This window comes from Sus scrofa, chromosome X, assembly GCF_054392235.1.
Source record: "Sus scrofa isolate SSC_HxYL_T2T_F1_AM1 chromosome X, Sscrofa_HxYL_maternal_Yorkshire_Landrace_v2.0, whole genome shotgun sequence".
Classification (NCBI taxonomy): Eukaryota; Metazoa; Chordata; class Mammalia; order Artiodactyla; family Suidae; genus Sus; species Sus scrofa.
In genome coordinates this window covers 93,779,923-93,796,670 of record NC_139401.1, presented here as the reverse complement: position 1 = coordinate 93,796,670, position 16,748 = coordinate 93,779,923, and the positions used below count along the sequence as shown (strand labels likewise).

The 16,748-nt window shown below is 49.6% G+C and overlaps 1 protein-coding gene across 1 annotated transcript; it reads left to right on the top strand.

Annotated features, from left to right (window-relative positions):
- Positions 1 to 500: 500 nt before the first annotated feature.
- On the top strand, positions 501 to 13,385 carry LOC146394719 (nuclear RNA export factor 2-like). Its single transcript, XM_085007866.1, has 21 exons — positions 501 to 675; positions 3,436 to 3,619; positions 3,853 to 4,006; positions 4,852 to 4,935; positions 5,043 to 5,147; positions 5,264 to 5,347; positions 5,485 to 5,554; positions 5,702 to 5,790; positions 5,909 to 6,016; positions 6,193 to 6,302; positions 7,923 to 7,959; positions 8,365 to 8,433; positions 8,519 to 8,574; positions 8,715 to 8,822; positions 8,951 to 9,009; positions 9,122 to 9,237; positions 9,332 to 9,374; positions 9,914 to 9,986; positions 10,499 to 10,684; positions 12,929 to 12,989; positions 13,115 to 13,385. Exons 1-21 carry the CDS (start codon positions 663 to 665, stop codon positions 13,157 to 13,159), a joined length of 1,854 nt encoding a protein of 617 aa, XP_084863992.1. The 5' UTR covers positions 501 to 662; the 3' UTR covers positions 13,160 to 13,385.
- The last annotated feature ends 3,363 nt before the right edge of the window (positions 13,386 to 16,748 follow it).

The window sequence follows — 16,748 nt, the reverse complement described above, 5'->3', positions numbered from 1 at the left end:
CAAAGCAGAGCTCTCTGCAGGCTTTGCGAAGAGGCACCTGGACCCGCCCAAGCAGGAGGGACTAGGTCCTGGTCACAAAACATCATCCCAGGTGTAATCACAGAAGTCTGCCCCTGATTGCTGAAAGCTCACCGTGGAAAGAGAACCAGTACCAGTAAGCTGGGGGACCACTTAGGATGCGGAGATGGACCGATAGGTGGGGACACTGACTCGTCTGAGAATCCTGGGAAATGTATCAGACCCCTGTGCCCCTCATATTCGTGACCTTGGATACAGTCGTCATGGGGTTTCTGCATGGAGGTCAAATAAGTCTAGTGAGAGTTCCCAACACTGAGCACTTGTTGGTTGCTGCTGGGCAAGCACTGGTTCCTAATCGCCCTGTTCCTTCCTTACCGTAGCGGGGATGCAGGTGCCAGACGCCTAGTGGCATGGCGGTGATGTCGACAGGATTCCAAAGTGGCACAGGAAGGAGCCATAGGAACACGCATGTGATGTCATAAAGGATTCTAATGGCTATTTCTTCCTGGGCGGATCAGCTAATCCATGGTGGAGCCTGAGAGGCAACTCAGGCAGCCTGAGTGGGAGGCACTAGTTGCTTTATGATATTCTTGTGATCACCGTTGATTGTGGCAGCAGGACTGTGAGACAGGGATCACACTGACATGCAAGTGTTCAGTAAGTGAATGCATGTGTGCCTGTGCCTGCATCCACTGGGTGTGTGTGTGTGTGTGTGTGTGTGTGTGTGTGTGTGAGTGGGCACGTGTGTGTGATGGTCCTTTGTGGCTTTTGATCACATGCCCACTCTCCTGGGAGATTCCCAAAACAAGGTGATGCCTGAGGTTGCTTGTGTCTGAATCACCTTGATGAGGGGGAGCTCTGGCCCTGTTTAGGTACCCGACTTAGTTGGTCAGCCTGGGGACCGCTGGAGCTGTTAGCTCAGTTTGCCGCTTTCCCCTCGGCCATGGTATTTCTGACGTAATGTTGGTCCTCGAAATGACTCTGCCTCTGCCTATACACCATATGTTGACCACGTGCCCTTACTCCTTCCTTTAATATTTGATTTTTTTTCCTTTTATTGATAGATTTTCATGAAAACGAGTCGGTTTCCTGGCGTTTCCCAAAGATCACCAGTCAGGTTCCTCTTTGTTGTTGTTATGGTTGACTAGTATCATTGTGCACTCGTGGCTTCTTAACATGTTGATGAGATTCAAACCATTGTTTTGTGGTGCTGAGTAAAGGAATGAAATTATTTGACTTCTGCTTTGCTGCTGAGTTGAAAACAGCCAGGTAGGGGAGCCAGGATGAACAGCAGAGGGGCGAGTGGGATGGTCATAGAATCCAGGAGGTAGATGTTGGTGTCTTGGCCAGGGTGGTAGCGACAGGGGTGGTGAGAAGTGGCTCGGGATTCTGGACATACTTTGGGGGGGGGGGGGCAAGGGAATTTCCTGACCAGTTGGATTTGGAGCTTGGGAGAAAGAGAGCCCTCCAGGCCACCTCCAAGTTTTAGAGACTGAAGAAGTGGCATTTGGGGGTCGAGTGCTCTCTCGCCGAGTTGAATGTCACTTCCAGTGCCGCTCAGGGCAGGTCCCAGAGGTTGTGAGTAGCGGGAGTGTCCTGACAGCGGGCCACACAGTGAAGGCAGTGACTCCCCAGAGGACTTAATGAGAGCCCAGGTCGTAATCACTACATGGAGGAGTGATCGGCAGTGAGTGGGAGAATTTCTGCTCATAAGCGTGCCATGCCCTGCGACAGCATGGAATCGTTAATGTACAAAATGTACAACACACAAACCTAGAGAACCCAAAGTGCTAGAACCCAAAGGAAGCCGGTTTCCCGCAGTGCAGTTACCACAATCATCCCTCCCCCCCACCACCCCCACTCCCGCCTCCCCAACCACTAGTAGGCCTATCTGCTGGTTCACGGTTTCAGTGGAATGTGGTCAAAATAAAATACCGTTAGTGAATCCACCTATGGGAGAGGTCATTGACACCATCTTATTTCTGCAGCTGCCAAAATAGCTTCCAAAGCTTTTCACGTGGTGAATTAGATATGTTGGTGGGGACAGTTTGTGGGTGGACGCGTGAATGGCAACGCAACTCCTAAGGGTGGCTACCGGGTGAGGTATAACCACGACACTTGCTAAGCATACCTGTGGCTTCAGTAATCCAAAAAGGAGAGGTCAGAGTAAAGAATAAGAGACCAAAAAGGCCTTAGAACATGACAAAAGGATCAGGCCACTGGGGAGACACAATGATCCTCAATGTGTGTGCACCAGGCAGCAGAGCCTCAAGGTACACAAAGCAGAAACAGATGGAGCTGAAAGGAGAGACGGCCAGGTCCATAATTAGAGTTGGGGCCTTCAACACCTCCCCACCCTGCCTCTCAGCAAGTGATGGAATTACTAGAGAGAAGTCTCCAAGGATATAGGAGTTCTGAATAACACATTACACTGACAGGATCTGCATGACAAATAGGACAAGCTACACAGTGACAGCAGCATAGGATTTTTCGCCTGAGGGTCTGTGTAACATTCACCAAACAAGTCAGACCATCTCTGGGACCCTCAAACAAACCTCAGTAAGTTCAGTCACCCACAGTGTGTTCTCTGGCCATGATGGAATCAAACTAGAAATCAGTAACAGAAAGCAGAGTGAAGAATCCCCAAACACCTGGAAGTGGTAGTTGACACATGCTGGTTGTCATTCAGCATGTCAGGTAGTAGACACATCATGCCGGTTGTCATTCAGGGCCTAGTTATGGAAGAACTGAGCTTAGAAGGAGTCACCTCCTGAGCCGAAGGGCATTTCAGGCTGGCCCTCAAGAGAGGTCACTCTGGCCACTTCAAACGGAGTACTGTAGAGAGCAGGGCTGGAGGGAGGGGGACAGTTGAGAAGGCTGCTACATGGGTCCCACCTGACTTTAAAGCTCGCGCTGCCCTGACAGAGGAAGTTGAGCTTGCTGATTGGTAGTGGAATCAGTCTGGTGGCTGGTTGGGTTTGGGAGGCATGAGAGAGAGGTCGCCTCCCAGGGATTGGTGTGGTGGTTAGAAAGCCCTGAGGGAAGATGAGATTCAGGCACCTTCCTGGCATGTGGCTGGGGTCCAGTCTAACCCAGGGACGCACACGCCTCTGTTCATTATAAATCCCGCTCTCTTGTTTTCAAAGGTTCGACACAGTTTTCCTCTCCCCCTCGTCCCCTTTCTCCCCCTCCCCCTTCCTCCTCCTCCCGTGCTCCTCCCCTGCTAGTGCCATCAGTCAGAGAAGGCCCTCCTACCTGGACAGGCAGAAGGGATTCCTTTCTGGGGTGTGTGGGATGGGTCCCTTAGGGCAGGTTGGTGCTTTGCTTACCCTACCATCCTCTTAGCCCAGGACAGGGTACAAGGTGAGTGGGCCACTGACGTGTCTTCACGCTTGTCTGTTCGTTCCCCTTTTACAGACTATGACGATGCGGGTAGTTCATCTCAAGAAAGAAGTGAAGGTTGGAGTTCTTCCCCACATAGTCTGAGCAAGAGGAGCCCTCGTTATGAACACGGTGGATATGAGCCTCAGCCTTCAGGGCTCCAGGAGGAGGATGGAAATGTGATGATGATGGATGTCCAGGAGGACCCCAAAGGAAGAGAGTAAGTGACCGGGCAGCAGGGTGTGTGCGCGGCAGCCCCTGGGATTGTGCAGCTCTGCCATTCTCCATGGACCTCTTCTCCTCCTTGCCCTGGAAAGACGAAGCATGCTAGAAGTGGACCAGTGGTTGAGAAATCATCATTGTAGTCCTGGTGTCAAAGAGGCAAAGGTGTGTAAAAGACTTTCTGAGCACTGATGGGCACTCGCCCTTCTTCTCTCCATGTTCCCCCTGCAGCTCTCCCTATACCGCCCGAGGTGACAAGAGGAGAGTAAGATGGCACAGTGAGGGCCACATCCATATTACTGTGTGGAGAGATAGAAAACTTCTGGAGAGAGAAAAGGGGAAGAACACACAAGACAGAACCCTGTCGAGCTGGTTCAAGGTCACGGTGAGTAGCTTGGCCAGGTCTGCATTGGAGAGGACGTTCTGGAACCCTGTACAAGGAAGACCACATTAAACACATTATGTTGCTTTATTTGGAGGAAGGCTTTCCTTTTCTTTCTATTGAAGTACAGTTGGTTTACAACACTGTGTTAGTTTCTGGTGTACAGTATAGTGATTCGGTTGTAATTTGTTCTGTGTGTGTGTGTCTTATTTTTTGTTTGTTTATTTGCTTTTTGCCTTTTTTTTTTTTTTTTTTTTTTTTTTTTTTTTTTTTAGGGCCGCACCCATGGCATATGGAGGTTCCCAGACTAGGGGTCCAGTCGGAGCTAGAACTGCCGGCCTGCGCCATAGCCACAGCAACGCCAGATCCAAGCCACGTCTGTGACCTACACCACAGCTCACGGCAATGCCAGATCCTTGACCCACTGAGCAAGGCCAGGGATCAAACCCGAAACCTCATGGTTCCTAGTCGGATTCGTTTCCACTGCGCCATGACCGGAACTCCTTTATTTTTTGAAGATTATACTCCATGATAGGTTATTACGAGACTGGCCGTAACTCCCTGTGCTGTACAGCAGATCCTTGTTGTTTATCTGTTGTATGTATAGCTGTTTGTATCTGATAAACCCATATTCCTGAAGCGCCCCACCCCCTGCTCCCAGAAGAGAGCTTTCAAAGGGAGAGGGAGTGTGTGTAAAGAAATCCACATGGGCAAAAACATAAGAAATCATTGCCAGAAGCCCTTCCAAGCTTAGCAGAAGGTTGGAAAAGAGTATTGGGTTGGGTCTGTTCTCCAGCCTTCATTCCATGCCGTCTCTCCTCTGTCCTATCCTTTCTTATCACCCTCAGATTCCCCACGGGAGAAAGTATGACAAGACATGGCTAATGGACTCGATACAGAGCCGTTGCAGTGTTCCTTTCACTCCAGTGGATGTAAGAGAGGATGGCGGAACCAGATGTGTGGGCACAGGGAAGTGGGGGGAGCCCGCTGACCAGAAGGCTTTGTCCTCCAAACTTCTTGTTGCCTCTGCCTCCTGCAGTTTCACTGCGTGAAAAACCAGGCTCGGTTCTTTGTCCAGGATGCTAGCACTGCCTCTGCATTGAAGGATGTCAGCTATGAGATTTGTGACAAGGACAACCGAAAGGTGTGTGTCAAGGGCATTACCTGTACCTCATCCTGGAACAGGAGGACAGGCCAGGGGCTGGCCGTCTCCTCTGGAACTAGAGTTCCTGGTGCTTACCCAACCTTTCCCTCCTCCAGATACCTATCATTGTCAACCCCTCTGATGTTGTTCCCTACTCGGTGCACGATAAGTTGAAGCCAGGAGAAATGGAGCAGCTAAAGGTAATGCAGACTCAAGGCGTGCTGTGTGCCAACACTCAGACCCACCTCTTCTTCCTCCAGACCCTTGTTCCCCTTGCCCCCAGTTTCCCTTGTCCCCACCACAGTCTCAGTGCAGCTCTCTCCATCTCTGTCTGCAGCTGACCTTGCACAAACGCTATAACATTTCCCAGCAAGCTCTTGACCTCCAGAGGCTCCGCTATGACCCAGGTGTGGCTGGCAGCAGTTGATCTAGGGCGGGTGAGGGCAGAGGGGTCTTCCTGGAGGGAGACTTAGGGATGGTGACATGGGGAGGGGTTGCTGCTGGCCCCGGACCCCACTCGACCTTCTGAGTCCCACCCCCTCTCCTCCCTGAAGACTTAACGGGCCATGATATTGATATAATTCTGAATCGAAGAAACTGCATGTCTGCCACCCTGCAGGTCATCAAAAAGAATTTCCCCGAGGTGAGTCTGTCAGCCCCGGGCTGCATTTAAGGCAGGGTGTGGAGGGGGTGGGGTGGAGGGAGGTTGGTCGCCCAGGCCCTAGGAGGTATCCATCACTCTAACTCTTCCTCCCCCAAAGCTGTTGTCCTTGAACCTGAGTAGCAACAAACTGTACCGGCTGGATGGCCTGTCTGACATTATACAGATGGTCCCCATGGTCAAGATTCTGAACCTCTCCAAAAATGAGGTGAGAAGAGGGAGCCAGGTCAAAGTTGAGTCGAGAGTGGGGGTGGTGGCCATCGGAGTGGTGATGAGGGGAAGGTGAGGGGACCCGTGGGGGAGGGTGGGGGCTGGGGTTGCAGGGATCCGGATGTCTCTCTTTCCCTGGGATTCCTTGTCCAATTTCCTCCACGTAATTCTCAGCTGAAGTCAGCCTGGGAGTTGAGCAAGATGAAAGGGCTGAAGCTTGAGGAGCTGTGGCTGCAAGGGAACCCTCTGTGTAGCACCTTCCCAGACCAATCCACCTACGTAAGGTTGGTGAGAACCATTGTCACCCTTCCTGGGGACCTTTTGCCCCTGGGAGCATGAACTGCCCCCTGAGAATGCATGTATGCAGAAGGCTACGAGCCTCGTCCTCTGGAAGGGTCACGGGCCCCACCTTCTGCTCTCTCTGTGTCCCTCACCTGTGAGCAGTTTCCTTGCTCTGACCTCTCACCTCCTCAGATGCTCTGGGATCTGTTTCCCGACTCTGCCCCCAGCATTCTCTACCACGTCCTCCCGAGAGTGTGCTCCAGGAAGCAGGGCTCCCTCACCTCCCCAGCACAAGGAGTGACTGGCCTTGTGCCAGATGCTGGTGCCCTGGACTGAGAAGGGTCCTCCAGCCCAGGGCCTCAAGCTGAGACAGGCCTTCCTACTCTGTGCTGAGATGGGGCTTCCCTCCCCCGATCTGAGAGGGGCCCTCTTTCCCTTCCTCCGAAAGGATACCCCCTTCCACCCCGGGTTGACATGGGGGCTTGCCTGCCCCAAGCTGAGGGCTGAGGTCCCGGGCAGCTCTTGTCATGACATCCGTTCCTCCAGCCCAGTGGTAAGAGCTTGACCTTCTTGGGAGAAAGCAAGGTTCTTTGAGTCAAGGGGCCAGAGGTGGGCCACCGCCAGTGAGCAGAGGGCTTCCCGAGGCAGGAGTGGAAGGCAGAGAGCAAGGGCGGTGGAGGAGACAGAAGCACAGGCCTCCCTGAGCTCTTGCCCCTCCCCCATCCACACATCATATCATCCTGTCTGGTCCTTCAGAGGAGCCCTGGGTAGCCTGAGACAGGTATGATTCCTCGGGTAAAGAACCAACTAAGACAGGTGCAGGGGCCATCGGGAGGGAAGACGGCGATCATAAGAGGGGACCAGAGACCCTCAGCCCCATACTGAGCTGGGAACTGACCCTTTACTCCTCCTGGGGAAGGTCTGCCCCCGAGGCTACTCCGTTTCCCATGCCCAGGTCAGACTGAGCTCGCGCAGGTGAGAAAGGTTCAGCCGGGACCAGTGGGGCCCCAGGTCAACATGTGCATATTTTCCCTTCCTATTCTGGGTGCCTGGGCCATTCCAGGGGCTGCAGCAGGAGAGATTTCTTTCCTCTTTCTTCTGTCTTCTTCCCTCACCCACCCCCACCACCATGGGAGAGCTTCTTCCCCTTCTCTTTGCTTAGCTTTCTGTCTCAGCCTTGTCTCTATGCCCCTGCGTCTCTCTCATCTCTTCCCCTCCCTTCCCTCCCTTTCTGTCTTCATCCCCTCCATTTCCCTCCCTGCCTCCTGAGCCCTGGCTCACTCAGCTCCCTGCCCAAGCATCCTGGGCCATCCCTGGGGGTGTCCTGGTCCTGGCGGAATCCTGGACCCCCAGTGAGGTGGCCGAGCCCTGGGCTCCCACCCCCTTCCCTCTTCTCTCCACAGCCTTCAGTGGGGACCTGGAGGGAGGAAGGGGGGAAGGAAGGCCTGGAGCATGGGATTGACATGCTGCTTCTTGTGGCCCTGGAGAAGGGAGTCAGGGCAGTCTCGGGGGAGCCCCCAGGGGGGAAGGAGAGGAAGGAGAGAAAGAGGGAGAGACAGAGGGAGAGAGGCTTCATAACCCTGATCTGTCCATCACGTCTTTCTATTTTTGGTTTTGGACAGTGCCATCAGAGAATGCTTCCCCAAGTTGTTACGCCTGGTAAGTGCCTGTGTTCATCATTGTGTCTCACTTACATAGGTGACCTTTGCACCTGCCCTCAAGCCCGGTGGGTCTTGCCTACATTACATGTTTGCATCGGACCCTTAACCATTTTAGGGCAGAAGGACTTCTGAAATAGACATGGGTATACTCGCTGGAAAAATATCCGTAAACACACACACACACACACACACACACACAATTTGCATATAACAGTAGATGCTTCCCTCCTTGAGACCTCATGATCAAGACACCCACTGTAAGCTTGTCCATGGAATGAATTTCCGGGGCCCTTTGACATCTGACCTCTGAACTCACCCTCTGGGGGGCATCTTCCCCCCCGCCCCCGCTCATCCTGGGCCAGCTCCCCGGTCTCCACTGCTGACTTCCTCTTCCCCTCTCCAGGACGGTCAGGAGTTACTGTCACCAAGTATCGTTGACAATGATGCTCCCTATGTGCTAAAGCCCTGCAAGGTGAGGAAGAGGATCAAACAACATTTGGGGTATTTGCAAGGGAGGTTTTATCAACTGTGTCACCTGAAATGTCTTTGGATTCCAGGAAAGCTATAAAGGATCCAATGAGCTGAAGAGTCTAATTCTGCAATTCCTGCGGCAGTGAGTTTCCCTGGGAATCTGAGGAAGGGGAGGTCCAGCACAAGCGAGGCCACCCATGTGCAGCACTGCTTCTGGGAGGTTTCAGGTCTCCTCTGAGGTCCAGCCCACAAGGATGGACCATCCTCCTTGCTCCTGCACAGGTATTACTTGATCCATGACTATGGAGACAGGCGGCGTCTCCTGGGTGCTTATCACAATGAGGCCTGCTTCTCTCTGACCATTCCCTTCCACCCTGAGGACCCAGACCCGTGAGTATCCCAGCTCACACTCTGCTCCTGGGCTGGCAGGCCATGGGGCTCCCCAGCAGACACAGGTCAGCTCCTGCAAACCCCCACACTGGCCACACCCCCACATCCTGTCCCCCCTTTTCTCCTAGAAGCAGCTTGTACGAGTACCTGGAGGAAAACAGGAATATGAAGAAGCTCAAGGACCCCCGTGAGTGGAGGACAGGAAAACTGGGCTGGAAAGGGGACCGTGAGGGGTCAGTCCTTTGACCCAGGGCATGTGGGGCAGCCATGACCTTCGCTTGCTTCCCCTCCCCCTACAGATCTGAGGGTCCAGCTGCTGAAGCACACAAAAGGTGACATTGTGACCTCCCTCTGTGTGTTGCCCAAAACTCAGCATGACCTCAGCTCCTTCGTGGTGGACATGTGGTTCCAGACGGTGAGCGTGGGTTTCCTCCCTAGGGCAGGGCCAGGAAGCCACTGCAGGCGGGAGGTTTAGGTGGTGACTGAGCACCCGGGCTCTTCCCTTTCAGGAAACGATGCTCTGCTTCTCCATCAACGGGGTGTTCAAGGAAGGTAGGTGTGTAGCCGCCTCCCCAGAGGCCCCAGTGAGCCCTCCCCATGGTGGGGCTCCCTCTCAGAACTCTCCCAGCTCCCTGACCCCTGCCTCCCTTCCCGCCCCCTCTGGGTTCTCCAGCCTTCACTCCTCCCACAGACAACCCAGGTGTGGCCTGCGGTCATGCCCTCCGCCCTGCACGCACTGGGTGTTGGGGACCCAGGTCGTGGGCTTTGATGGCTCTCATCCCAGATCCTTAGTCTGGGAACTTGGGCCATTGCTTAAACCCCAGTTTCCTCCTCTGCAAAGTGGGGTGGTAATGTCCACCTCTTGGGCAGCTGTGGAACATGCATCCCGTGGACTTGTGGAGTGGTGGTCGTGGGGCCCTGTCACTGGAGCAGACTGCTCCTACAGTTGCCCTCCCCTTCCCAACACCCTGCGCGCTCATGAACAGGTGTCCCCTCAGCCTGAGTGTCAAGTCAGACCCTGACTGGGGACCCCATGGGCGCATGTGTAAAACACATGGGGCTCTAAAGGGTCCTGTTGTTTGTCGTTGCAGTGGAAGGCCAGTCTCGGGGCTGTGTTCGTGCCTTCACCCGAACCTTCATCACTACCCCTGCCACCTCTTCCAGGTGAGTGCTGTGTTGTGGGTGGGAACACCCATCTCAGCCTGGGCTCCGGGTGGGACTGTGGAGGTGCAGACCTTAGGTTTTCTCCATATTGTGGAAACCCCAGCCCGTAACTCCGAGGAGCAGTCTAGCCTAGTGGTGAAGAAGAGCCTGGGCTCTGGAATCGGAACATGGGTTCTCTCCTTGACCCAACATTCACGTGCTGTGTGACCTTGGTCAAGTCACATGCCCTCTCTGTAGCTCAGTGACTTCCTCTGAAAATGGGGATCAGACTGTCCACTCCCTGGGCTATTGTAAAGGGTAAATGCAGAATCTACCATCTAGTGAAGCTGGTAGACAGTCTCCAAAGTGGGCTCTGTGGGAGGGGCAGAGGCAGCCGTCAGGGAGCCTGGAGGACCGATGCAGGAGGGGTATGGATGGAATCTGGTTCCTGGCGGGCAGTGGGAGCAGGATCATCATTGCAGGTGCAGGCTGATCCATCCTTCCACCCGTCTGAGGGCCCATTTTTCCTCCAGTCTTTGCATCGTGAACGACGAGCTGTTTGTGAGGGAAGCCAGCCCCAGTGAAACTCAGAGTGCGGCCTTCTTCATCCCAGTGCCTACAGCCTCTGCCAGCTCTGTATGCACCCTCTCCCAGGAGCTGCAGGAAATGGTGCAGGCTTTCTCTACCCAATCTGGGATGAAACTCGAGTGGTCTCAGAAGTGAGTGCTGGGTGTGCATGGAAATGGGGATGGGTTGGAACGGCAGGGGGAGTGGATCATGGAAACTCTCAGGGGATTTGGAAAAGTAACTTTCTGGATATTTTGCTTCCAAAAGCACAAAGTGACCCATGAAAAAGGGATCATACTATAATAAATGTAAAGGGTTTTAAGATAAAATAATGTTCAGTGACAGTCTCTTATATATGGAACATCCGAAAGAATCCACAACAGAAAGGGGAAAAAAACAAACAAACAAAAAAACACTAGAACTAAAAACCAAGTTCACCAAGGTTGCAGGATACAAGACCAATGTACAAAACTCATCTGTGGAGTTCCCATCATGGCTCAGTGGTTAACAAACCCAACAAGTATCCATGAGGACACAAGTTTGATCCCTGGCCTTGCTCGGTGGGTTAAGGATCCAGTGTTGCTGTGAGCTGTGGTGTAGGTTGCAGATGACGCGGCTTGGATCCGGTGTTGCTGTGTCTGTGGCTGTGGCTGTGGTGTGGGCCGGCAGCTACAGCTCTGATTCGACCCCTAGCCTGGGAACCTCCATATGCCACAGGTGCGGCCCTAAAAAGACAGAACTCATTTGTATTTCTGCATACTTGCAATGAGCAACCCAAACATGAAATTAAGAAAAGGGAAGCCCAGTTACCATAGTATCAAAAGAGTGAAACACTTTGATACAAAAGAAGCACAAATCGCATACTCATATTGATACTCTGGAACCTGTAAAACATTGTTGGAAAAAGTAAAGAGGACCTAAACGAATGCAAAAACACTCCATTTTCACGGGTTGGAGGACTTACTATGATTAAGATGGCAGTACTATCCAGAGCAAACTAGATTCAATGTGGTCTCCATCAGAATCCTTCTTCGCAGAAACTGACAAGGTTATCCTCAACTTCATGTGGAAGTGAACCAAAGCAGTCTGGAGAGAGAAGAACAAAGTTAGAGAACTCACACTTCCTAATTTCAAAACGTGCTACAGAGCCACAGTAATCAAAACTGTGCAGTACTGGCATGTGGACAGGGTATGAATCAGTGGAATAGAACTGAGAGTTCACAAATAAACCCTCACATTTATGGTCAATCGATTATCAACCAGACAGAGTACAGAAAAAAATCTGATGGGGAAATAGTAGTCTTTTCAACCAGTGGTGCTGGGACACCCAGATACACACATGCAAACCAATGAATTTTGTCCCCTGACTCACGTACCATGTACTGAAAATGGATCAAAGATCTAAAAGTAAGAGCTAAGACTATAAAAATCTTGGAAGAAATCATAGGTGCAAGTCTTCATGAATTATGCAACCATCTCTTACATATTGACACCAAAAGCACAGGCAACCAAAGGGGAAAAAATAGGTGAATTGTTGACATCACCAAAATTAAAAGCTTTTGAGCATCAGTGCACACTGTCAATAAGGTGAAAAACCCACCAACAGAATGGGAGAAGGAGTTCCCGTTTGTGGATCAGCAGAAACGAACCCGACTAGGATCCATGAGGATGTGGGTTTGATCCCTGGCCTCACTCAGTGGATTAAGGATCCAGTGTTGCTCTGAGCTGTGGCGTAGGTTGCAGAAGCAGCTTGGATCCTGTGTTACTCTGGCTGTGGCTGTGGCTGGCAGCTGCAGCTCCGTTTCAACCCCTAACCTGGGAACCTGCCAACTTCCATATGCCACACCTGTGCATTCTAAAAGGAAAAAGGGGGGGGGGGAGAGAAAATATTTGCAAATAGCATGCCTGACAAGACTATATGACAACCCTTGCAACTCAACAGTAAAAAGGCAAACAACCCGGTTTTTTCAAGTGGGGAAAGAACCGGAATAGATGTTTCTCCAGAGAAGATGGAGACCAGAAACTTGTATTTTAAAATTTTTCCTTTGTTCTTTTCTTGAACATCTTTCTTGATCAGTGTGTGTGTGTGTGTGTGTGTGTGTGTGTGTGTGTGTGTGTGTGTCTGTCTGTCTGTCTGTCTGTGTATAATTTATAAAAAAAAATTCCCTTGTCGTTCTGCACAGATCTACTTTTCTGCCTTGAATTCCAGTGGGCATGAATGCTAGTGATAGATGGTTTGGTTTTCTCTGAGCCTCTCTTCGTCATGACACATGGTGCTCATCATAGTGGTACATGTGTCCCAGCAAGAAGGTGGCATAAATTTAGTGGTGGCATTACAGGTCAGTGTGTCTGTACTGTGATACCAGTGGAGATCATCTGTTCTTCTCCCACTGCAGGTGCCTTCAGGACAATGAGTGGAACTACACCAGAGCTGGGCAAGTCTTCAGTATACTCAAGGTGAGGTCTGGGGATCAAGTAGGTTAAAGAGGGAACTCCCTCTCTGGGCCTTTGGGGAGGACAAGGAGGTGGAGGCTGGGGGCCAGGGAGCTGGCTCTTCTGACATTCCGACTTCTTCCCTCCAGACCGAGGGCAAGATACCAGAGGAGGCTTTCAAAGAAATCCCCTAAAAGGAGCCCTTGGACATCATCTTTGTCTTCATCCACATCATCTTTGTTTCTCTTTTCCCAGCCTCAGGCCACGCCCATGACTGGGGCTGGAGGCCTGGCCGACCAAGAAGGCAAAGTTACCTTGTAAGCCAGGTAACATAGCCACCTGAAGGGTCAGGTAGTCTGTGTATTTTACCCACTCATGATTGCTGTTTATTTTCATAATAAAGAGTGATGTTGCACATTGTACGTTGTGTGTCCTGCATCTCTCTTCCCTGCCCCAAACGTGAGCCAGTTGGTCCAGGACAGAAAAGCCCTGCCCACCTCCCTGAGGAGGAGGCACTTGCTAGCCCAACAAGTGGGGTTTGTATACACTTTTTTCCATTTGAAAACGTGAAGTTTCTGTACAAAAGTAAAATAACAATGGGATAAAATGCGAAAAAGACAGTCTCTTCAGCAAGTGGTGCTGGGAAAACTGGACAGCTGCACGTAAATCAATGAAACTAGAACACACCCTCACACCATACATGAAAATAAACTCAAAATGGCTTAAAAAACATAAGACATGACACCATAAAACTCCTAGAAGAGAACATAGGCAAATGTTTTCTTAGGTCAGCCTCCTAAGGCAATAGAAATAAAACCAAAACTAAATCAATCGGACCTAATCAAACTGACAAACTTTTTGCACAGCAAGGGAAACAATTAAAAAAAAAAAAAGACAACCTACGGAATGGGAGAGAATAGTTGCAAATGAGGCAACCGACAAGGGCTTAATCTCCAATATATACAAACAACTCACATGACTGAACAGGAAAAAACAACAACAACAACAACAGGCAATCCAATTGAAAAAGGGTCAGAAGACCTAAAAGATATTTCTCCAAAGAAGACATACGGATGGCCAGCAGACACGTGAAAAAAATGCTTGATATCACTAATTATTAGAGAAATGCAAATCAAAACTACAATGAGATACCTACCACCTCACACCAGTCGGAATGGCTATCATTAATATGTCTACAAATAATAAATGCCGGAGAGGGTGTGGAGAAAGGGTACCCTCCTATACTGTTGGTAGGCCTGTAAATTGGTACTACAATCACTATGGAAAACAGTGTAGGGGTACCTCAGAAAATTAAATATAGAACTACCATTTGATCCAGCAGTGCCACTCCTGGGCATATATCCAGATAAAACTTGCATTCAAAAAGACACGTGCACCCCTATATGTTCATTGCAGCACTATTCACAATAGCCAAGACATGGAAACAACCTAAATGTCCAACAACAGATGAATAGAGTAAGAAGATGTGGTACATATACACAATGGAATTCTACTCAGCCATAAAAAAGAACAAAATAGTGCCATTTTTAGCAACATGGATGGAACTAGAGATTCTCATACTAAGTGAAGCAAGTCAGAAAGAGAAAGACAAATGCCATATGATTTCACTTATGTCTGGAGTCTAATATATGGCACAAATGAACCTATCTACAGAACAGAAACAAACTCATGGACACAGAGAACAGACTTGTGGTTGCCAAGAGGGCGGGGGAGGGACTGGGATGGACTGGGAGTTTGGGGTTAGTAGATGCAAACTATTGCATTTGGAATGGATAAACACTGAGGTCCTGCTGTATAGCACAGGGAAGTATATCAAATCACTTGTGATGGAAGATGATGGAAGATATTTTGATAAAAAGAATGTGTGTGTGTGTGTGTGTGTGTGTGTGTGTGTGTGTGCGCGTGTGCGTGTGTGTATAATATAAAATGTATAACTGGGGCACTTTGCTGTACAGCAGAAACTAACAGAACATTGCAAATCAACTATAACAAAAAATAGAAAAAATAAAGTGCATGCGTCAAAACTCCATTTATATTCCAGCTCGTTACATATATGAGTCATGGTGTCTCCTCCGAATCACCTCAGGTACATTCAGTTAAACACCTAAAGCCATTTCCCACCGAATCAGGTTTACTCAAGTGTCTTCATTTACTGTCAGTGACTATTTTAACCAAATGCAATTAACGTAGTCTAACTAAATGTAGTATAATACATGTAACCAAATTAAGTCTAACAAGAATTACTTTTTGTCTGTTATAAAAATGCTGCTTTTGTTGGTAGTCAGCTATATAGTGGTAACATAAATTGGCTTTCTCATGATGTGTAAGCAGAAATATAGAGGATCAGTTAGCTCCTTATCATCACATCATCCTTAGAAACCACCGGCACTTCCACCTCTGACTCACGTGCCTGCTTTCTCATACCAGGGCACTGGTGAATTCAATGCCATGTTTTCCATGTGCCCTTAGACTCTGCCCATTCTGTCTGCGGTCACCCCTACTCGAACCACATACCCCTTCGATGGTCAATTCAAACTTCGGGAATAATTCTCATTGTTGCAAACTCCTAGGAATTTCGCTTTATGGATAATTGACCAAAGCACTTTCTTTTTTTCTTTGTTTTTTGATCTTCCTTCCTTCCTTCCTTCCCTTCCTTCCTTCTCTTCCTTTCTTTCTTTTTCTTACTTTCTTTCTATGTTCCTTCCTTCCCTTCCTCCTTCCTTCTGTTCATTCTTTCTTTCTTTCTTCCCTTTCTCCCTCCCTCCATTTCTTTCTTTTTCTTCCTTTCTTCCTTCCCTTCTTTATTTCTTTCCCTTCCTTTCTTTCTTCCTTCCATCCTTTCCCCCCTCCCTTCTCCTCCCCTCCCTTCTCTCCTTCCTTCATTTCTTTTCTTTTCTTCCTTCCTTTCCTCCCTCCTCCCTTCTCTCTTCCCTGCATCCTTCCTTATTTCCTTTCTTTTTCTTTTTTCCTTCCATCCTTCCTCCCTTCCTTCCTTTCAATATTAATCATAACATATTCTTACATTGGTTTTTATTGCTATATATCAAATTACTCAAAGTTCTGTAGCCCAAACTCAAGTTACTCCAATTCTGGTATCAGTGTGCCAATAAACTTCATACTCTTTGGAGCATCTGGAGGGAAATACACTTCCAAATGCATTCTATTGGTTGTGTTGTTTGAATTCAGTTCCTCTGGCTGTAGGCTTGAGATTCCCCATTTCCTTGTTGACTGTCAGCCATCTCAGCTCTTAGTGGTGACTCACTTCCCTTGCCACTTAGACCACTTCATAATCAAGCCAGCACCAATGTGTCAAAACCTCCTCATGCTTCCAGTCTCTGAATACCCTGTCTCTGACCTCTAGATCAAGATTTAAAGGACTTCGTTGATCAGGTCAGGACCATCCAGATAATATACTTTTCTCTCTTTTTTTTTTTGCCACACTCGTGGTAAGTGGAAGTTCCTAGGCCTAGGATTGAATCTGTGCCCCAGCAGCAATCCAGGATGCTGCAGTAACAACTCCATATACTTAACCCATTGCGCCACATGAAAACTCCTAATACTCTTTTCTTAAATTCAGTTCTGCCATCTAGCATGGCCTAATGATGAAAGCAAAATCCATCATATTTACAGTCCTGGGGATTATGCAGGGTGTGTATAGCAGAAGGTGGGGATATCAGCGTCGTCTTATACTTTTATCTGCCAGATAAGGTTTGCTTTCCATTAGGGTCACTCACATCATGGTCCAATGCATGAACCATGTAG